Here is a 23,546-nt window from a genome sequence, read left to right as displayed (position 1 = left end):
CTGGAGATCTGGCGATCACTCCAATAAAGAAGAAAGTACCATCACCCTTTGCAAGGTAACTCACAGCACTGCCTCCTTTCCCCATACCCCCAACATTTTTGTTTTAATAAAACTATGTATGTAATGTGCTATTCCTCCCCTTTACTGCCTACCCAGAATTTCCTGACAAGATTATATCCAGGTGTATATATCCCAAACTCACTTAACCACATTTAGGCAACAGCCACAGTGTTTAGATCTCTCTGTGCCATTAGGACATTCAATTCTGAAATTTTATTCCCTAGACAGAGGAGACAATTCTGGTCCTCAAGAGCCACAACCATGCTTAGTTTGCTTACCATAAATGGTGTTTTCCATAGATAGCAGAATGAATTAGACATAACATGTGGGTGAAGTTATCCAGCAGCACCAAACAGATATCTTACAGAGCAGAGCTTTTTACTCTATTGAGCATGTGCAGGAATTCCCATTTGGGCACTGCCTTGTGAGCCCCTTCAGTCTTTTTTTCGTTCTAGCACTAGCATGGACGTATGCCTCTAGCTCTGTTTTCTGAATAAAGCCTTGCCACCTCGTCAGGAAGAGTTCATGTCAGTACCACAGCAAAAAGTAGCAATGAATATGCATGAGATATTTGCATATAATAGAGAGTGCATATTCACTGCAGACATCCCGAAAACCAGGCCTAGATATGCTCAAAGCATTCCAGATTATTTCTCCCTCGTCTTTGCTCTGCATATCTTCATACCTGCCCTTCATGCTGACCTTGCTCAGAGAATCTTGTGAAAAAGACAGAGAAATTACTACTTACCTGATAATTTCCTTTTTGACAAACAGATGAATCCAGAATCAGTGGGTTATGCACCACTACCAGCAGATGGAGACAGAGCAAAGCAGACATCACAGTATATATACCCCTGTAACAACATCAGCCCGCCAGTATTCTCTGCAAAAGTCAACTGTGGACAGACTAACAAAAACTTGACTAATAGCAGATAACATTCCAGTGCTCAGCCAACAGAAAAAAATGAGCTCAAACAAAGAATGCATTAGCACTAGTTTAGGAACTAGATTACCAGTAACTCCTGGAAAACGTAGCCAAGCAGGAAGACCATAGCACAATCATTTGGCAGCCAAGGGTGGGAAGCTGGATTCATCCTGTCTGTCCTAAAGAAAAGGAAATTATCAGGTAAGTAGTAATTTCTCATTTCTTAGCATCCAGACAGATGAATTCAGAACCAGAAGGATGTACCCAAACTATTCCTGAATAGGGCGGGAGGCTGCCCGCAGTCCAGTCAAAACTGCACATGCAAAGGCCTCGCCCTCCCAGGCCTACACATAGATGATAATACCTCTGGAAAAGGTGTGTAAGGAAGACCACGTCACAGCTCGGCAAATGTCTACAGGAGACAACAATCTAACTTCCAGCCATGACACTGCCTGAGCCCTAGTGGAATGAGTACTAACCTGACTAGGCAATGGCTGCTCGGCATCCATATTCACGGCCGTGACTACCTCCTTAATTCAACGAGCTATTGTAGCCTGCGAACCCAGCTCACCCTGTTTACATCCACAGTAGAGGGCAAACAGGAGATCCATCTTCCTGAGAAGTCTAGAAACCTCCAGATACTTCATGATATGTCTCTTACATCCAAGGGTCACAACAGGCAATATTCCTCCCTATCCAGAGAAGGCAAAGAAATGGACAGATTCAAGTGAAAATCCGAGACCACTTCTGGCAAAAAAGAAGGAACAGTAAACAGTGCATCGACCCTGGAGTCATTTGAAGGAAAGGCTCCTGGCAAGACAAGCACTATAGGATATTCTACGCGCAGAACAAATCGGCAAAAGAAACACTGTTTTCAAGGTCAGTGACCACAAGGAAAGGTTTCGCGTCAGCCGAAATATAGGGCCCGCCAAGAAATCCAAAACCAGATTAAGACTCCACAAGGACAATGGCAACCGCAAGGGAGGACGAAGATGTTTCACTCCTTTTAAGAAACGGGCCACATCTGGATAAGTCGACAAGGTACCACCATTCACATGACCCGCGAAACAGGCAAGAGCCGCTACCTGTAACTTTAAGGAATTAAAGGCCAGGCTTTTATTCAAACCATCCTGCAAAAATTCCAAAATGAGCGGATCTTAACCGAACAAGGAAGAAACCCCGATCTTCACAGCAAGCCTCAAACACTCGCCAAACCCACACATAGGCTAAGGAAGTGGAGAACTTTCTTGATCATAGCAAGATGGCAATCACCACAGTAGAATATCCACACTTCAGCAAGCGAGCCCTTTCAAGTGCCTTACCGCAAGACTAAATAGAATTGGATATTTGTGAAGAACAGGACCCTGCTGCAACAGAACCCTGTGCACCCGAAACCGTATGGGAGAGTCTACCAGGAGCCTTCGCAGATCCGTATACAATGGTCTCCTTGGCCAACCTGGTGCCATCAGAAAAACCATCCCTCTGTGACTCTTGACCCTCCAAACCATTCTGCCCAAAATGGGCCACTGGCAAAAAGCATACAGCAGCTTATCCTCTGGTCATTCTTGCATGACAGTATCGACGCCCAATGACTTTGGAGCTCTCTGGCGACTGAAGAATCAAGGAACCTTCGCACTGCGAGTAGTCACCAGCAGATCCAGAAGCGGAAGGCCCCAGTGATCCACTATTAGCTAAACACCTTGTCTGACAATACCCATTTCTCCTGGGTCCAGACTCTGCCTGCTGAGAAAGTCTGCTCTTTCATTGTCTTTTCCTGCAATGTGCAAGGCTGAGATCTCCTGAAGATGCACTTCTGCCCATTCCATAAGTTGGTCTATTTCCTCCAGCACTTGTGGCTCTTGTATCCCTCGTCGACTGATGTAGGTAACTGTCGTTGCATTGTCTGACATTATTGCTCGATCCTGCAACCTGTCACCGAACTACAAGCATGCCAACTGAACTACCCGGGCTTCCAGCCGACTGATGTTCCAGACTCTTCTGAAGGCAGCACTCTTGCACTGTCAGTTCCTGACAGTGAGCTCCCCAACCCTGGAGGCTCACATCTGTCATGAACACTAGCCAGTCTGGTAATTTTAGGGAAATCACCTTTCTTAGATGATCTGCTTGTAACCACCACTGAAGTTGAGAACACACCTTCATCAGCAGGTGGAGCCAAATTGAAAAGTCCTGGGACTGTGGGCTCCAAGACAGCAGGAAGTGCTGAAGACAACACTCATGCCACCACTTCTAGGGTCGCTACCATCAGTCTGAGCACCTGTAGATAGGACCACACTGTCGGGCACATTGTGTTCAGATGCACCTGCGCCAACTTCTGAATATGACCTGCTGATTATGCCCGGGTTCAATCCCCGGCTTCTCCACCATTGCTGAACATACTGATGGTGTGTCTGCTGATGGAAAAATACCAGAAACACAAACCTGAGACCTTGAATGCCAGACTCTGAAGAAGAAAGCTATAAACTGTCTTTGCAGGAATTCACAGACACCGGTAGAAGCAACAAAGTAAGCCACAGGATGGCAGGAGATAACTCGGAGGGTACGAAGCAAATAGTCTGTGGGAAGGAATGCAAGGGGGAGATAAGATAAGGGGAGACAAATAACAGCTGCTTGTAAGCAGACAGCGTAAATAATTAGTGGTGTGAAGCATGCAAGCAGAAATCAGATGATCTGCTGACTTTGTTTTTTAACCTATATAAGCAGAGCTGGTATGTAGTAGGGTTTAGCAAGGAATCTGTACCAGAGCCAGCGCTGTGCTATTTACTATAACGTAAGTATATTTTTGCTTCCCGTATGTATCGCTCTGTTTGTTTATACACAGTATGTGATTTACATTAAAGAATATTAACGAAAAGTAGAATCAGAGTTGTTCTTTTAAACAATTTTAACTTTGCGTTGGGCCTTTTAAACAGACCCTCCAACAGGAAAACCCTGCCCTGCTTCATGATGAACCAAACACAGGAGATACTCTAGTGACTGAGATGGCTGAAGACTGCTCTTGGCCAGGTTAACCACCCAAGCGAGCTCCTGCAACAAGGAAATCACCTTGCACGACACCAGGAGGCTCTCTTCCAGAGACTTTGCCCGAATCAGCCAGTTATCCAAGTACGGGTGTACCAGAATCCTATCCTCTCTCAACTCAATTACCACTACCATCATAACCTTGGAAAAAGTTCTGGGCACGGTGGTCAGACCAAAAGGCGGCGCTGGAAACTGATGACAATGTCCCAAAATCGCAAATCGCAGAAAACGTTGGCGCTCTAACCGAATGAGACTATGCAGGTGCACCGCCTCGGACAGATCCAAGGAGGTATACTATTATGGAGTGTTCGTGGATGATGACTGGTGTATGAAAGTGTTGCTATTGGTAATGTTTTTTTTATAAATAGAGGATACAAGTTTAATCGCCATCGATGATGACCATGACATCCAGAAAAGACATTTTATAGGGACTCCCAGTATGTATGCTGAACCTAAGATTTGGATTCTGTATATTTAGCTAATCAATGAACAAACATTGTATCTCAGCTCAATGCCAAATGAAAAAAAATATATCAAAATCGATGCCAGATAACTTGAGACCAAAAAGAGGAAAGTACAATAGTAGCTTTGAATTCTGCAACATAGACAGGCAATGTCAGGGGTCATTGTGGGCCCCATAGCCATCCCTTTAATCTGAAGGAAAAAAACTGTCATCAAATTTAAAATAATGTTTGGTCAAAGCTGAACAAGTAAATTCAATTAGGGATTCAGTAAGAAACTGAACCGGTGGGGCATGTTGGTCAAACGCCTTCTGTATTTAGACACAGCTTCCTGTTGTAGCATATTGGTGTGCAACACTTCTAAGTCTAAAAGTGAGAAGTAGAAGACTGCCAGTCAGTAAACTCAGGGATTCGATCAAGGATATCAAATGGCTGGAGTCACGGATAAGAGTGAGTCAGTGGTACCAGCGCTTTAAGAAAAAGATGAACAAATTGACAGTAGTTCTGAACGTGAGTTGATTTCCAGAAATAATTGGTCGAACTGGTGGGTGTGGAGTAGACTTATGTATTTTAAGAACAGTGTAGAATGAAGAATCCCTGTGTTTACCTACTGTCTTTGAAAAACTACGCTACTCTCTCTTTTTTTGGTTTATTTTGGAATTCTCCATGGGATAAAGAGAAGAGGGAGTAGGAGTTAAAATTCAGAAAAAAAAAATCCCACCCTGCTGGCATGGTGACTCTGGCAGTGCTGGATGCTGCTGTTTGCGAGGCTGTTTGATTCCCAAGTTGGGCTTCTCGCTAGGTTGACTGGAGATGTTATGGAGGCTGCTTTTATGACTTCTCCCAGGTTCTTGTGGCCTGGTTTGGCCTCTGTTGGAAACAGGATACTGGGCTTGATGGACCCTTGGTCTGACCCAGCATGGCAATTTCTTATGTTCCTGACTGCATGGCTATTATCACCGAGCGCAAGGTTTCCATGCGAAAATGAGTCACCCGTAAACGACGGATGCACCCTTTGAGATCCAAGATGGGATGAAAGGAACTCTCCCCTTCTTGGGCGCAATGAAATAAATGGAATGTCAGCTTGTATTTTCTTGAGACGTAAGCACTGGAACCACAGCCCTCAGACTGAGAAGCCTTAACAATGTACACTCCATTGTCGCCTCGTCTGCGGGGAGTGGCAAGGAAACACCATGAACACATCCCGAGGAACACTGAAACGCCAGCATATATCCATCTCGTATTACCTGCAAGACCCACTGGTTTGATGTGATTTCGACCCAACTCTGATAAGAGAGAGAGGCAACCCCCTATCTCCTGCTCCTGGGGGATTCCACTACCCAAGCCCTGTCTGGGACGAAAGGACTGAGACCTAACGAAAGGTCGAGTTTTCTGAAAGGCAGCTCCTCTGTAGGGTCAAAAACGCTTGGATCCCCTAGCACCACCTCTCATGCTAAAGGAGCACGGCATCTGCTTATCTTCCAGCAACCAAGGACTCGTCCCACCTATTGACCATTTTCTCCAAGTCGCTCCCAAACAAGAGCGAGCCTTTAAAGGGCAACTTCATAAGGTTAGCCTTGGAGGTCGCATCGGCTGACCAATTTCTCAGACACAACTGATGCCTGGCCGCTATTACCAAAGCCATCCCTCTGGATGAGGTGCGGTCAAAATCGCAGCCTGCACCTGCCAAAAAGGTGGCTTCTGGCTCCATTACTGCCCTGGAATTCAGACCACATTCATCGACCTCCTGAGAGAGAAGTAAACAGAAGTGAGCCACCAGGGAACAATAAGTTATCTGCAAAGTCACTGCCACTGCTTCAAATGCTTGCTTAAGGATGGCCTCAATCCTTCTATTGTGCGCATCCTTCAAGGACGCTCCTCCCTCCACGGGAATAGTCATCCGCTTGGAGACAGCACACACAAGAGCGTCCATTTTAGGAAAATGCAACCACTCTCTCGCCACTGGATTCACGGCGTCCAGGCCTTACAAGACCCATCTCTCTTTGAAATTAGCCTCCGGGGCACCCCTCCAAGATCAATCAATTCTTAAATGGCTTCCATAACAGGGTAAAAAACAAGACTCTACGCAAAGAAATCAAAATAGGCATTTTCTTTGCCTCATACAAGGATTCAGCCCCTTGGACACCCAGCATTCTTTAATGTCTGGAAAATCAGTGTTGGTAACTCAACCCTATGAAATAAATGAAACATAGGAGAAATTTCCCCATCCTCCAAGGAGTAAGGATCAGCTTTATCATCCGTGCCATCTGGCTCTATATCAGGAAGACCAGCTGCCGATCTAAGTGTTCTTCGGCGCTTAACCACAGCACCAGATGTGCAGGTCACCACCTGCGACTCTGACCTGGCAAGATTGGTTGGGGCTGAGGACTGTGCCTGAAGAATGGATTGTAATCCTTGAAAAAAATTCCACCCAAGAAAAGGCAGAAGGATCCATGCCAAAACCACGAGGCACCTGTCCTGTGCCCCATGAACTACCTTCCCCCGCTGATGAACCAGTTAAGGGAGTCCAAAGGTCAGGTGCCCCTTCTGACACATCTCTACCCAGGCCCTCATCAGGCTGGGAAGGACCGGGCTTAGTAAAAATCAGAAGACAGCAATTCTTCCTGAGCTTCCAAGCAGCGCTGGCACAAGTTAGGAGGAAACACCAGGCTGATAAGCCTAAATATGACAAGCAGCACAGAGGGTAAAGCACTTACGTCTCTTAGCCATAGGCGCCAGTCTGTCAGTACGCTTAACAGGAGACTGAAATGTGTGCATCCAGCTGAATTTGTGCTGTAAAAAATAGATGCCCAAAATTTAAGCGTACAATCCTGTGCCTTGATAAGCACCCAAAAACTGATTGCCCTCAATGCTGCTCAGATCATGCATATAAGAAAGTCCGCACTTAAATTGGACGCCGCTACCAACTGGATGCCCAAGTAGGCATTCAACTAAGCATCCAAAAACTGGGCGCACAATTGGATGCACAGCCAGATGCACTTGCATGAACCAGCAGTCCTGAAGAGGGCAGCCTAACGTGAAGGAAAATGTCGCTACAGCCTACCACATGGCACACAGAGAAAAGCCTAAGAATGGGGCCTAGCACAAAACAGCTGCTCAACCCGTCAGGCTGCCCTCATCCCTTAAACTCCCTCAGAGGCGGGAACAAAGGTTGGATCGGCACACTAAGCACAGAGACCAGAATAAGGAGGAAGCCCTACAAAAAAAATCCTTTTTTTTTTTTTTAAACTTTACCTGAGCTCAGCCCATCCCAGTGAGTACAGAGTCTGTCTCTAGCTAAAGGGAAAGACAGCATATACTGTCACCATCGTGCTCAGCTTCCTGCACCCACTGCCTTTCAGCTGATTCAACAGCTAAGTCCACACTGGCTGAAAAACCAGTTACTGGACCAAGACACTCATCTGAGGGACCAAGGAAATCACCTCAAGAATTCTGGACTGGGGGAGGGACCATTTGGTATCATCGCAGGAGAGCGGGGCGAATTAAATTTCCTCTTTTTCTCCTTTAAAAACTTGAAGAAATCCCCAGTAGGGAGATAGATGTCCACCATCTGCTGCAGAGAATACTGGCAGACTGATGTCACTACAGGGATATATATACTATGATGTCAGCTTTGCTCCGCCACCATCTGCTGGTAAAGGTACATAACCCACTGGTTCTGGATTCATCTGTCTGGATGCTAAGAAACTGTTTTACACCAGTTGTTTGTTGGGGAGATATGCCAATTTAATTAAGTTCCATCTGCCACCCCACTCATCTACTTTAAACCCCTGTCAAACAATTCAACAAGGATCTTGGTTCCTCAGACAGATGCAGGTCATCCCACCCACATAAGCTTGCTTCCACATATTGCACCAGCCCCGAGTTATTCAAAACCACCTACTTTATAACAGCTCTTTAATCATGCATTAAAAATTCTGATGCAACATATAGTAGCTGTGTATAATAAAGAGGAAGACAGGATAATGTATCTGAAAATATGATTTTATTTTAAATATTTCTAAACCATTAAATTCTAAGCGGTTTACAGATTTATATTCACAGTATTCAAGAATACATCTAACTATAATATTTCCTTTATTATGCTGACATAACACCTCTTAACCAAGTGATTTGTAGCAAATGAATTGATATTCATCTTTTTTTCCCTTACTTCACCAGCAAGCTTAACAATGTGGTTTGTATCCTGGCTAGTCAATGATCCTTTAATTTCACTTCCAAAAATCAACACCTCTAATGACAAAGTCCCCTACTAGGAGTACTCTTTTCCTATTTTGGGATTTTTTTTTCACTGTACAAGAGGAAAAATTTGTAATGCATTAACTCCTTCAACACTGGGTCCTTCTCAGAAACCTGTAGAGGCATATCTGCTACTACTGTCACAAGTCTCGTCCTGCCAGAACCCACCAAAATCCATTTAGTCTAATTCCTATGAATCCTTTGCAAGGGTGGGTGCAGATTCATATATTAATAGTGTTAGCCAGAAAATTGATCAGGATATAGTTTATTTGGATTCTTCTAAAGATTTTGATATGCTGTACTGTGAAAAGCTTAAATCTTCATATTACAACTGAAGGAAACTAATAATACCACTGTGAATGGACCACAGAAGGGCTAAAAGAAAGAAACCAAATCATAACTAATGGCACGCATTCCGGGTGACATGTGGTGCCAAATAGGGTCCAAAGGGTTTGGTACTTGGACAAGTCTAATATTTTTATAATAATCCAACTTTGTGGTTGGGCTATGGAGTGCTGTGCACTACATAACATAAGAAGATACCTCAGACAGCCCAGCACCCCGTTTCCAACAGTGGTCAATCCAGCTTACAAGTACCTGGCAAGTACCCAAACATTAAGTAGATCCCATGCTACTACTGCCAGTAATAGCACTGGCTATTCCCTAAGTCAACTTGATTAATAGCAGTTAATGGACTTCTCCAAAATCTTATACAAACCTTTTTTAAACCCAGCTACACTAACTGCACTAACCACATCCTCTGGCAACAAGTTCCAGAGCTTAATTGTACATTGAGTGAAAAAGAAATTTCTCTTATTGTTTTAAATGTACTACTTGCTAATTTAATGGAATGCCGCCTAGTCCTTATACTATCCAAAAGAGCAAATAACTAATTCATATTTACCTATTCTAGACCTCTCGTGATTTGGTATACCTCTATCATATTTCTCCCCCAGCAATTTCTTCTGCAAACTGAACAGCCCTAACCTCTTTAGCCTTTCCTCATAGGGGAGCCATTCAATCCCCTTTATTATTTTGGTCACCCTTCTCTGTACCTTCTCCAGAGCAACTATATATTTTTTGAGATGTGGCAACCAGAATTGTACACAGTACTCAAGTTGCAGTCTCACCATGGAGCGATACAGAGGCATGACAACATTTTCCATTTATTCACCATTCCCTTCCTAATAATTCCTAACATTCTGTTCGATCTTTTGACCACCACAGCACACTAAGCAGATGATTTCAATGTATTATCCACTATGATGCCTAGATCTTTTTCCTGGGTGGTAGCTCCTAATATGGAATCTAAAATTGTGTAACTACAGCATGGGTTATTTTTCCCTATATGCATCACTTTGCACTTGTCCACATTAAATTTCATCTGCCATTTGGATGCCCAATCTTCCAGTCTCGTAAGGTCATCTTGCAATTTATGGCAATCCGTTTATGATTTAATTACTCTGAATAATTTTATATCATCTGCAAATCTGATTACCTCACTTGTCATATTCCTTTCCAGATCATTTATAAATATATTGAAAAACACGTGTTGAAGTACAGATCCCTGAGGCACTCCAGCATTTACCCTTTTCCACTGAGAAAATTGACCATTCTGTTTCCTGTCTTTTAACCAGTTTGTAATCCATGAAAGGACATCACCTCCTATCCCATGACTTTAGTTGTTTTTTTTTAGAAGCCTTTCATGAGAGACTTTATCAAAAGCCTTCTGAAAATCCAAATACACTACATCTACTGGTTCACAGTTATCCACATGTTTATCAACCCCTTCAAAAAAATGAAGCAGATTTGTGAGGCAAGACTTCCCTTGAGTAAATCCATGCTGTGTTCCATTAAACCATGTATTTCTATATGCTCTGTGATTTTGATCTTTAGAATTGTTTTCACTATTTTTCCCAGCACCAAAGTCAGGCTCACTGGTCTATAGTTTCCCGAATCATCTCTGGCGCCCTTTCAAATATTGGGATTACATTGGCCACCCTCCAGTCTTCAGGTACAAGGGACAATTTTAATGATCTGTTAGTTAAAATTTGTAACCTATCTGAAATTTCATTTTTTAGTTCCTTCAGAACCCTGGGGTGCATACCATCCGGTTCAGGTGATTTGCTATTCTTTAGTTTGTCAATCTGGCCTACTACATCTTCCAGGTTCACGGTGATTTTATTCAGTTCATCTGATTCATCACCCTTGAAAACCATCTCCGGAACCAGTATATCCAGCATCCTCATCAGTAAACACAGAAGCAAAGAATTAATTTATTCTTTCTGCAATGGCCTTCTCTTCCCTAAGAGCCCCCCCTTAACGCCTCGGTCAACTAACAGTCCCACCGACTCCCTTGCAGGTTTCCTGCTTCGGATATATTTTAAGAAGTTTTTATTATGAGGTTTTGCCTCTACAGCCAACTTTATTTCAAATTCTCTCTTAGCTTGTCTTACACTTAAGCTTTTTCCTATTTTCTTCAGATGGATCCTTCTTCCAATTTTTGAAGGATTTTTTTTGGCTAAAAATAGCCTCTTTTACCTCACCTTTTAACCATGCTGGTAATTGATTTGCCTTCCTTACACCTTTCTTAATGCTTGGAATACATCTGGACTGCTCTTCTAAGATTGTATCTTTAAACAATGTCCACACCTGTTGTACACAATTTTTGCAGCTGCACCTTTCAGTTTTTCCTCATTTGATCAAAGTTTCCCTTTTGAAAATTTAGTGTTAGAACTGTAGATTTACATATCAACCCCTTCCAGTCACTAGATTAAATCTGATTATGTTATGATCACTACTGCCAGGTGGCCCACCACCATTACCTCTCTCACTAAATCCTGCGTTCCACCAAGAATTAGATCTAAAATATCTCCCTCTCTCGTTGGTTCCTGAACCAATTGCTCCATGAAGCAGTTTATTCCATCCAGGCACTTTACGTCTCTAGCATGTCCTGATGTTTCTTTTAACTTAGATTTTATTTTTGCTTTGACTATTTTTCAGGTTGGTTCTTGTTTCTATTTTTTGGATCTCTAATTTGGATGCACCTAACCTCATCCTCCTGGTTGGATTAAAAATTGAAGTATACCTCAAAGAGGACATTCTCTTGTGTAGGGTCAGGTATCTGGAATACTATACCACAGCAGCTTAAGACCCTTTTAGGAAGATGCATAAAGCATGATTATCCGAACAACCATGAGCAAGTTAATTTCTGATTTGCTGATTGCAGTTACTACATTCTTAACATGAACTGGATGTTTTACTTTTTTTTTCTGTTCTTAAATTTGATTTTTACTTTAATTTACTGCTGTAATGTTTTTTGATTTGTTGTACACTGTTCTGTAGTCTATGTTGGACCTAAATGTGACAAAAAAAATTGTTTTCTCCCCCTTTATTTTATATTTACTAATACTTCATATTTGTTATACTTATTTTTCCTCTCTCCAGTCTCTCTTCTGTGTAGGCAAGGAGCTGCCTAATTTGAAGTAACTTCTCTTGTACAGTAAAATCCTGTCTCAGCATTCTATAGGGACCTTGCACAAATATCCTTCCCACTCATTCTCCTTCCTTGCCTTCCCATCCCAAAAAAAGGGGCACTCTCTTTGGCCAAACAGAACCAGATCTCACCATTTTCAGAAGAAAAATACTTCACCAAAAAAAAAAAAGTAGCTAAATAGCCAGGGCTTAATTTGTACACAAAAAAAGAAAGAATTATAGAACAGTAGAGAGGGGAAGAGAGACCGGTGCCAGGTGTGACCTGTACAAGGGGATGGGGCCAGAGCTATATATGAATACTCTCTTCCCCAAACACACATACATCAACACCCTCTTCCTCACCCCGGTAATCCATCTCCAGCCCCTACCAATGCTCAATCCCCAGCCATCAGTCACCCACCATTGCTCAATGTGAAGGATGGCTGATCACTAGGGCAGGGAGGAAGAAGGTAGAGAGAATAAGGCCCTTTCTTTCTAGCCGCCTCCTTTCTGACCTGGTGATCTAATGTCCAACCCCAGGGTTGAAGCCTTGATGTTTGGCATTACTGGTCAGAAGTTTCAAACTTGTGTTGATTCAACCCCTTTTTGTTCCTTGCTCTGCAATATCTGCTTCAGGATCACACCCTCCCCTCCTGAGGTTGGGATGAGGAAAACAGGAGGGGTAAGGGCTGGATTAGGAAGTAGAGTGGCTATTCTCCAGGTTCACCCCCTCCCTATTTCTTGCAGGCTGCCTTGAGGGAAGATGCCGGAGCTGAAGAACTCTGCTATTCTTTTCAGAGTGAGACAGAACTTTCAAGTGGTGGTGGGAGCACTCCATTCCAGGCCATTCTCCCACAAATTATGCCCTGGAAATAAATGGAACATTTTGCCATCATACACAGCCTCAGCCCAGACAATTTTTAAAAGTTGGCTAAAGTCTTTACTTGCAGAATTCCTTTGAATATTGATCTCCAAATCTAAGGTTAAGACCAAATGAGCCCAGAGGAGTTTGAGCAGTATTAATTTGTGCATTGTAACCCGTTTATCATGACTGGCTTGTTATAAGTGGGCTACAAATGTTTTTAAATAAAACAAATTTAGACAAACTTATAAAGAAAGAGTGATGGATGAAGCAATTATATTAAAAAAAAAAAAAAAAAAGTGACCCATAGCTGATGGCAATTAGAGATGGCAATGAAATTTCTTTCATAAATGACCATAATGGTTGTTTTTCACTGTGCTTTGGATTACCATATCATGACAGCTGTTTCATAATTAGAAGAAAACTGGAGTTTATGGACCACTGGTCATTTTAAACCTAACCAACTATGCAGCTAAATTTTAAAAACCTGCATGCAAAGAGCATAAGGATGATATTAAAAATGGAAAACTATTAGACTTGCTATCATACACAACAGTCCCAAAATATCAAATCTTCACAATTATTTTTAATTGTATTTTTATTTTAAATGCCAACTAAGGAAGAGGATCAATAACTAAACGTTTAAAGTCCTTGCTTATGGGTTTTGATGTCTATTATTATTATTTGCTGTATCATTGAGCTTAGGCTTACTCGGCAGTAGGGGGATAGTTTTGATTACTACTACCAACTTTATTTTTGGGGTTTGGATTATTTGGGATGGGAGCATTCTATGGTCATTTTATGGGCAATATTTTTTTGTGACTCAACTTATCTTTTTGACCGAAAGGGGAGTAATTAAAATGATTAAATAAAAATAAAAGGACCTATTTACTAAACTGCACTCTCAATGTGTTGAAAGCATTAGATGCGTAAACTAGTGCTCAGTAACACTAACTTGTGCAAACACAAATTGTGCATATTAATGAGCTTATTAAAATAGCACACATCAGGCAAATCTGATTTAAAAAACAGACCATTTCAACATGCAAATCTAAGTTAATGCAATTATATGCTTGGAATTTTACTACATATACATTTCTAGAAATTTAATTCCATTTTTTTCCTTAACATGCATGATAATTTACATTTTAATAAAGTATTCATTAAACTCCAAATATCACTGAACGCACACTCTAAAGCATGTCAACATGCAATTTTAGCACAGTTTAGTAAATGTTTTTCTTGTGTTGCTCATGCAAAATTTTAAAAATTGCAGAAGCTAGTTTGTTCCAAGCTAACCAAGAAAGCAAATATGCAATATACACACTTACTTCTTGCTGCGTTCTTCATGGCCATTGGCACTGCTCAACTTGTTCTCATCCTAAGCAGGGTTGATAGAAGAACATCATAAGGACGAAGTGGAAACATTTCAAGTGGTCAAAGGATAAAGGGAACAGGAATGAGAAAATACAAAACAATTTAAAAACTAAATTACTTATTTAGAGTTATGTGAAACATTACAAAATATTACAAAGGTTGTTTAACCATTCTGCTGCTTACTTTTAGATGGTCATCTATTAATATAATTATATATTACTAGAAATTATTCTGTTTACACATTATTAAAAAATGCAAGTTTCAGGTATTTTCTTACATGGTTTAGATTGTAAGTTATCCTGTAGCTTTAGAACATTCAAGTGGTTAAATGGTGTATTTTATCGGAGTATGAAGGATATTTCAAGTTTAAGCTTTCGTTTTGTACTATGGTCCCTGTGATTAGTACCAAGGCTATATGTTTGCCTAAGCCCCAAGTGGCCATGCTAGCAGCCAGCCACTATCGATTTCCTGTGACGGATGCCATTCCTGAGATCTTCGCCCATTTTCGTTGGAGGGTTGGGACTGTAAGAGCTTGATGCCACCTCTGTCACACATCTCGCCCTGAAGCAAACAGGGATTCACACTGCTTTAGTAATGTCGACTCCCAAGAAAGTCATCAATTATCCACCAGTCCAGCCTAAGCATTCCCTACTCCACACCTGCTTACATGGAAAATATCCATGTTAAACTAGGGCACAAGTATCTTAACATTATAAGATAGTATTTCTTTTAGATTCTATGAAACTTCTAAATACTACTTGCTAAACGATTGCATACATAACAAGCTTAAAATCTAAAAGAAGTCATCCAATGAACTTTCAGACTTTTGGCTGTGTTAAGTACTACAAGTGTAACAATATATTGCACTAACTAAAATCATGCCTGTTACACCATGAACACAACTACTACATTTCAGGTTGTAATAATTCTTAAGTGAAACCAGTGCTAAGACATGCATCATGTTAATACTTTCACCACCATGGTGAAAAAAAAAAAAGACAGTATATTTATTATATTAAGAGACTGGAAAACTAATACTGTAGGGAACTACTGTATTTGAACTAGGTTTTGGTAGCATGACATGGTATAAACATGTGACAACCTAATGAAACAAAAAAAACCTCTATAAAAACAGTAAGACAATTATTTTAGATAAAGCTGCAGACTGTAATACTCTCTTTTACTTGCAAAAAAAAAAAATTTCTATTCAGGGATCCAAGAATTTTGCTAGACTTTCACTGTCAATGGCTGATTGCTGCCTAAAATATTAACCAACACCAGTCTTGCAGATTCATAAAAAGTCACACTCATCTTAAGAAGAGCAGACTAAACCACAAAGGTTTGCTCGACATGGACTGGTGTACATTTTATTCTTGGACCCCTGCCACTTTCCCAAACCAGTGCATTCACCTTTTTGCTATGCCAAACTGGAGCTCGGCAATTCTTAGGAAAGTCATTTTTACCTAGGGGACCACGGTACAGCGATACGTCACTCAATTACTACCTTATGATTGACAGTTCACACTGGAATCAAAGGTGAATTCATGGGAGTAGAGGTGAGATATCGTTAGGCAAGTCTACAAAGAGAGATAGATGGGCATTTATTCATCACGCTGAAGTGAAACTACTGCACATAATAATTACATCAACAGTAAATGACTTTGCATGTTATATGTAATATTCTCCAAAAGAGAATAAAAAATGAGGGCTCCAGGGATGTTAGTATACAATTTCAGCAGTAGTTTCATGAATAATGCTAAATTAAGTTTTGAACGTAAAACTTAATTGGCACATTTCTCACCTTCCTGTAAGGAGCCTCAAGCATTGCTTCAATATCTATATCGTCAGCCATTCTTTCAGACACCTGAATGAAAAAAAAATTAAAACCAATATATTAGTATCCTTATTTATACTGTTCATCATCCTAGTGTGTAAAATGTTTTGTAGGGTCCTGGGCTAAGGGCATGGCAAGATTTTTTTCACGTCTGCTAATTAAGATGTTCGTGTCAACAACTCAATATTATATAAACAACTGAAAGAACCCATGATGTGCCTACTCAACATTTGCCAAAGTCATGGTACACAATTTGCAACAGAGCTCAAAGTGGCACAGTATACCAATATCTTTTGCCCCCCAACATGACTAGCAGGAAAGGAGTAATAACAGTTGCAGGCTGGTGGAGCCAGTATCAACAGCCAGAGGACCAATGCCTCCATTCTTAAATCATCAGAAGAAAAAAAAAACAGGTGTTTCCAGAGCAATGTAAAAGCTCATAATAAAATTACATCCTAGGTACTTGGAAAGTTATAAGTAGCAATACAGAGAAAATACCACCAACCTACAAATCATTTATGAGACCTTATTTTAAATAAAGAGTCCAATTCTGAAGGCTGCATCACCACCCCTGCCAAGACAGATAGGTCATCCAAATCAATAACAAAATGATATTAATGTCTGTATCAAACCTACAATGTGCCTGAAACACAGAAATACATAAGGGCTAAAGTAACACAAAAGAAAAAGATATAAATAATGCGTAAGAGTCATATTTTACAAACCAAGTGAGATTTTAGACCAAGGGACCATGTATGATTCTAGAAGTGGGAAGATTCAAACAAGATAAAGTATGTTTTCCTGGAAAAGGGTGGTAGTGAACAAAACTAGCAATAGAATATAACAAAACACAGGACAAGTACATGGAATGTTAGACTAAAGCCAAGGATAGGGTCTGCTAAACAGAGAAAACAGGCAAACTAGACTTCAGGGTCCATCTATCTTCATTCCATTCTGACTTCTTTTTTTCTTGTTTTTTTATATATAGAGAGATGTTGGTCCTTTGGAATCAAAGAATCAGCCTTTTCATAACAATGCAATTTCTTGCATTAACATTATGCTATGTGCCTATATGAAATTTAGAATTACAGGATCAAGAATCTAGTCTTCCTCACTAAGGAGAGATATAGATTTTCTACTACATAAGCACATTTCTTGCAGGAAGAGAATCACTAGTTCTGCCTTATTAATATTTGCCTTGGAGGCTGATAGGGACTAGGATCTCAAAGTCTTCTTTTGTAAAGATTCAATGTTCTATACAGCTAAGGTCAGGATTTACCCTGACTTTAGCAGACACTCCAGAGAAGCAGAAGACCTCTCTTGTTTACAGAAAGCAATTGACAGAGATAGGAAAAGAATATTAAATAAAAAAAAAAATATATATATATATATATATATATATATCTATATCTATATCTATATCCTGCAAAGTATTTAATTATATTTGCAAGGGCATCTTTTACCTTTTTTGATCCCATGCAACTCCGGAGATTCATTGATGGGAAGTCCAAGACTGAAATTAATCACCTCTGGTGGAGGGCTGGTTTAATTAATTATATGCATGTCAGCTAAATGTTTCTTTTTCTTCCCCCTTTAAAATAATTTGCCTGTCCACCCCCTCCTCCCTGTTTCTGTGAGCTTTTCCAAATTGACTAGTTTTTTTTATTCGCATTATAAACTTTTTCCTTTAATTTAGATGTCTCTGTATAAAGGAATTTTTCTGATCAGGGAGTTACAACTATAATAAGGTTAAATTAATCTTACTTGATTTTCTTTCCTTGAGTCCTACTAGACTGGTATTCACTTATGAGATTTCCTTCCTTCACAGATGACAAAGACAGAGGACACACTTCTTATGACCTCACTCTGTGGTATAAGGGAGATCAGAGGCATCTGCCAATAAATTACTGTCAAAAAGTACTGTGACTAACCAAAATAACACCAATTGAGATTATGATTCCCCAAAAGAAGTACAAGACCATTCTGACCAAGACAAAAGGTAAGATGAGAGAAAATGGAAATTGAGGACAACATGGACAATAAGGATGCGCTTTGCAAGTTTGCCCCCTCACCCCTGTATTACCGGGCAGGCTCTGGATTGGTCTAGTAGGACTCAAGAAAATAAAATTATCAGGTAAGAATAATTTCACCTTCCTTTTCTTCCTGCTAGACCAGTCTTCACTTACGGGAGTTACAAAAGCTACTCCTTGCTGGGGCATGAGGAAGACAAGACTATCCTAATGATTCCTGCCCCAAAGACATTCTAGAATTTGCCTTGGTCTGTATGTCCAACCTGTAGTATTTTGCAAGGGAATGCAATGACCACCAAGTTGCCGCCTTACAAATTTCTTCCAGAGAGGCCTCCACCCAAGATAATGCTTTTGCCCTTGCAGAATGGGCCCACCGGTACCTGTCTGCCCGCTAGTAGATAAGCTGAGGTTATCGCTCCTTTATCCATCTGGCCACGGTGGCCTGGGAGGCAGCCTCTGTCTTTCTAAAGACATTTGTCACTTTCAAGTATCTCAATAGTATATGAAGCATGTCCAGTAGATGCAGGCTCTTATCTTTCCCCTGACAATTGCTGTTAAAGGCTGGAAAGGAGACCGATTGGTTTACATGGAAAGCAGATATCACCTTGGACAAGGATGGGACTGAACAAAAAGGTGACAGTCTGGGGAAAAAAAAAACCCCAACAAATAAGAGTCCCTACATCAGAAAACATGCACCTCCTGTATGCACCTGGCTGAAAAGATTACTAAAACAGTCGTCTTCAAAGACAGGTTCTTAATGGACACCTATTTTATCAGCTTGAAGGGCAGCCTGACCATGGCTCTCAAAACTAGAGTAAGATCAACAACAGGGACTGCTGAAGCAGCTACATGTGTGCCCTTGTACATGGGACCAGATCCAATGAGAATGCCACGAGCCCAGGGATATGGAGGTAGTCCCAGACTCTGTCGGGAGCTCTGCCTTCACTCTCCTCACGCACCAAAAGTATCAATTCTTACTCCATGTGCCTGGTTAGTGTCTCACGGGCTTATATCTATCTCAGTTCCAAGAATGCTGAAATCTAAACCTCTGTGAGCCTGACCATGTTCTATCTCTGGGAACCTCTGGGGCTTTAATTCCCTCAGATCTTTCACTAGCTTTGCCAGGTCTTCTCCAAAAAGCAGGTTCCCCTTGAAGGGCAACTTGTAAAGGCAATGCTTGATTGTCTGCTGCCCAGTTACACAGCCATAAAATTCTCTTGGCTGCCAGCCCTGAGAAGACATTCTGACAAGGTCATACACATCAACCACCAGAAATGCTATGGCCAATTCCAGGCGAGCTGTTTGTGCTCTCTGGGAGCTACTGAATACAACACTAAACTGCCAGAGCAACATAGCTTCCACAAATGGAGACCATCTATGGGAACTGGGTCTTGCATTAACTGCAGAGAACAGTGCATCGACCCGTGGGATTCTAAGGAGACTATTTCTCTCCACTAGTAGCAAGGAGTAGATCTTACTTAAAATCCTATCCCCTTTAAGCCCCTCTTGCAAGTAAGGACCATATGCCTCAGGGTACTGTCTAAAGGGAATGTCTTCAGTAGCTTCCTAATTCCCTATAGAATGCAGTCCCCTTCAGTGGGAACTTTAAGGGTTAAAATCTGATACCACACTGGCAATGAAAGCCGCTAGCTCCTCTTTCTGAAACAAATGGAGTCTGTCTCCTCCAGGTTGCGCTCCCCTTCCTCCTGTGAGGCACCCAGAGACCTCCGGACTGACTCCTGTCCAGACCAGGCGCTTCCCTGGAGTCCTGAGTACACATGCAGATAAAGATAGGAGGCTCCAAATCTTCCCTCAGTTGCTTGGGTACTGCTCCTTTTGGCAATAGCTACAGTCTGGGGATTCAGGCATGACAGGTTCCACAGGCCTTCGCATGGCTGTATATGCCTTATCGTAATGAAGCGTGGGGAAGAGACCCCCTTGCCAGGAGTCTACCTCGCCTCTCTGGGCGGTGATCTTGTATTTGAACAGTTCCCTATGACCTCTAGTGGGAAGGAGTTCAGTTCCCCTGCCATCATGGGGCTCTTCTCTGCAAACGGTGGCTCACCAGGCTCATTCAGTGATTCAGCCCTAAACTGATCTTCCCTAGGAAGCTGAGGCAAGGTGTTGATGTCACTTTGAGGTCCCCCACACACCACAAAACGATCCAGCTACATTTGAGACTCGCTTGACCCCAAATACAAGACACTTCCTGCCCCTTTGCATGGGCACAGGGTCTTCTTATGAAAACCTCATTGTCAATCCAGCAGTGCCACTGCCACTACCCTGAGCTTATGTGAGTTCCAGTGCAAATTCTCACAGCTTTGGTAAAGACACTGACTTCCCACAATGGCATACCACTAGACTACTGCCTTCCCTCCCTGCAACAGTGCAACAGGTACTCACCAGCTCAAGGGCCCCATACTGTCTGTTGCTCCTGTAGGCCAGACTTCCTCTTCCTTTGCTTTTCTTCTTCTCTTTTTGTTTCTCCACCCCCTCAACAAGAGGCACTTGCAAAACAGGGAAAGAATGCGTCGAGGGAGGAAAAAGAGAGAGCGCCATCTTGCTGGTTTTTTTGTTGTTTTTGGGTTGTTTTTTTTTTAGAAAGGCCTTACTCTCTAATTCCCCTGAGAAATGGGGAACCCTTAGATCCCTCAAGGTACACGGATAATCCACTGAAGCCTCAACCATGGCCAGACCTCTGAGAAATGCTCCCACTGGAACAAGCATACCCTAAGGGTTATTGTCCCAGGGGCAACAAGGCTCAACCAGCATGAGGCCAAACCTAGGCTCTGGGAGCTATCATCCTTGCCGAGAAATGCTCCCACTGGGACAAGCATACCCCTAAGGGTTATTGTCCCAGGAGCAACAAGGCTCAACCAGCATGAGGCCAAACCTAGGCTCTGGAAGCTATCATCCTTGCATGTCCGCAGCTCCTGGAGACAGAGACTACTGGCAATGGTCTCAGACCACACCTCCCCAGAGTGAGATCATAAAAGGTGTGACCTTTGTCTCCATCAGCTGTGGAAGAGAAATCCCACAAGTGAAGATTGGTCTAGCAGGAAGAAAACGAATATAACATTTCTATAAATAAGAAAGAAAATACTTTTCCTAGAATTTTTCATTTCCTGGTATATACTTTAGTCTCTTCTGCTAGAAATCTTGTCTAGCTTCATTTTAGGGAGGAGCTCAGATTGTTCCCAAAAGAAATGATGGTAATTGACTTATTGTAATGAAGCCACAGTGTTAAAACCTCACATATGATCCAGTTCTGGTTTTCCAACACTTGTATCAATTGATTTGACAGGTCAAAGGGAACCAGGTTACTTTAAGAGTTGGAACACTGTGATGGGGCCTAATACCTCATGACAACAAAGAAAATCAATTAACACACTAATTTCTCTGCCTTACAGACTTTTCTTTGCAACAAGCCAGCTCCATGTCACACATACTTTCTTTGCCTTGTCTAGCATTCATGTGCATCTCCTCTAGCTTCAATGTTATCACCTATAAATGCATAAAAGGAGACTAGGACTGTTGGCAATAGACATAACCATTCCTCCTATTACTCTGTCATTGTTTTGATAATGTTGAATTTCGTTAACTAAACAATACTAAAAATGAATGCTTCAATCAAGGTTAAAATATTGAGTGTTCAAAGAAACCCATTATGCACATTTAACAACATTAAGAGTGTCACTATACAGGTTTTACACTCTTGATCTCTATGTATTCTTTTCCCCAAAGAATGCACCAATGACGCAAACCCAGTAAATACTATCTAGCCATCCCAAAGCGCAGTGTTGAGATAAATATATCGGATCTCATATTCGCCCATATACAAATCACTTCGCTCCTAAACCAGTCATCTTTCATTATGCATGTGAAGCAACCTACTAGGCTTAATTTCCTTACACACCGTAAGACTACATAAATTTTAATCAACACGATTAAAATACATAATAACTATTTGATGTAGGGCAGTCTGGGTCAGTGTGCCACACAAATAATAAACAAATTAGCTCCCGAGTCCGACGTAGGAAGGGCTTTCTGACGTCACACAGAGCAAGCTCTAGATTAGAAGCAGCTCAGGCTGGTCCCACAAAATATATTGAATGCACTATTTTTTTTTATCCCGAGGAGCTTCGGAAAGCTTTAATACTTTATACTTCTGAATCGGTAATAGTGAATAACCATCTTAAATTACCTCCCTTCGGGTTGCAGTAGTAAGAAAATTGAGCGCGAGGCCTTGTTATCAGAGTCGGCAACGCCAATTTACAACTAATCTCTCACCATAAAGTCGGATGTAATCTACGCTACTTTGAACATTATTAGTATAATTACTGCCGCCTTGTTACCTGAGGTTGGGTCTCGAGGCGTTTACTTTCTGAATCTGTCTGTGCAGGCCGCACGCCTTCCCTGAGTTTCGGATCCTCTTTACCCCGGGTATCCTACCGAGGCTCAGAGCCTATCTGGAAAACAAGAATTCCTCCGTTACCAGAAAAAAACCCCGCTGCACTGGCAACGGCCCTTGCTCAGCGAATAGGAAAGCCAGATGGAGAACAGAACCTCAGCGCTACCAAAAGAAAATCTCCAGCTCTGTTCAAACTCGCAACTCCCTGAAATGGCGTCCAGCACTTCTCGCATACAACAACGGGGTGACCCGATCAACGGCACAAGGGCTCTCGCGTGAAAGACGTGCAACAGGGCACGTGACGTGAACGACGTGCGTCGTGAGGAGGGGAACGTGAACTCTTCCGAGACTTTGGTCACTACGGCATAGTGGCAATTATTTCGCCGGAAGTGATGGTAGACACGTCTCCTGACTTAGCTTTCTCCCTTACCATGAGCAGCTTTCTAGAGCTACAAGTTGTTCATGCATATTTTACTATTTAGTAATTAATAGAAACTGCAGGAAAAGAGATGTATTTTCAGCAAACGAAAGAGAATCTCTGTCCTACAGGGACACATGCAACGATTTGAAAGCTATTAAAGGGAAATGTTGTTAAAGAGGGCGAATAACTTAATTCTCTGTTGAAATGTATTAAAGGAATTTCATTATTTTCACGTATTAATTTTCATTAACTTAATACATGCAGTTAAAATTAAATTCAAAATTCACTTTTGAAATATAGCAATTATATAAGTATAGATAACATAAAAATTAAAAACTAAAAATTACAAGCATAGGATCCAGACAAAATAATTATAAATTCATTAGGCTACT

The 23,546-nt window shown here is 41.6% G+C and overlaps 1 protein-coding gene across 13 annotated transcripts in view; it reads right to left on the bottom strand.

Moving 5' to 3' along the window:
• RBM39 (RNA binding motif protein 39) overlaps nt 1–23,003 on the bottom strand; it is a 267,063-nt gene extending 244,060 nt beyond the window's left edge. For 3 of the 13 annotated variants that reach the window (XR_003858117.1, XM_029611505.1, XM_029611508.1), the window contains exons 1-3: nt 20,726–20,896; nt 16,260–16,322; nt 14,413–14,462 (exon numbers count right to left, since the gene is read on the bottom strand). Coding sequence is in view for 8 of the 13 variants with exons in the window: in XM_029611505.1 (XP_029467365.1) it covers nt 14,413–14,462; nt 16,260–16,322; nt 20,726–20,881 (269 nt within the window). In the remaining 5 variants the exon portion in view is untranslated. The other 10 variants (XM_029611517.1, XM_029611514.1, XM_029611511.1 and 7 more) reach the window with 9 other exon arrangements.
• Nucleotides 23,004–23,546: the final 543 nt, after the last annotated feature.

The sequence above is a fragment of the Rhinatrema bivittatum genome, chromosome 8, assembly GCF_901001135.1.
Source record: "Rhinatrema bivittatum chromosome 8, aRhiBiv1.1, whole genome shotgun sequence".
Taxonomy (NCBI): Eukaryota; Metazoa; Chordata; class Amphibia; order Gymnophiona; family Rhinatrematidae; genus Rhinatrema; species Rhinatrema bivittatum.
Note: the sequence above shows the minus strand (reverse complement) of the source record. Positions and strands in the feature narration are given on the sequence as shown.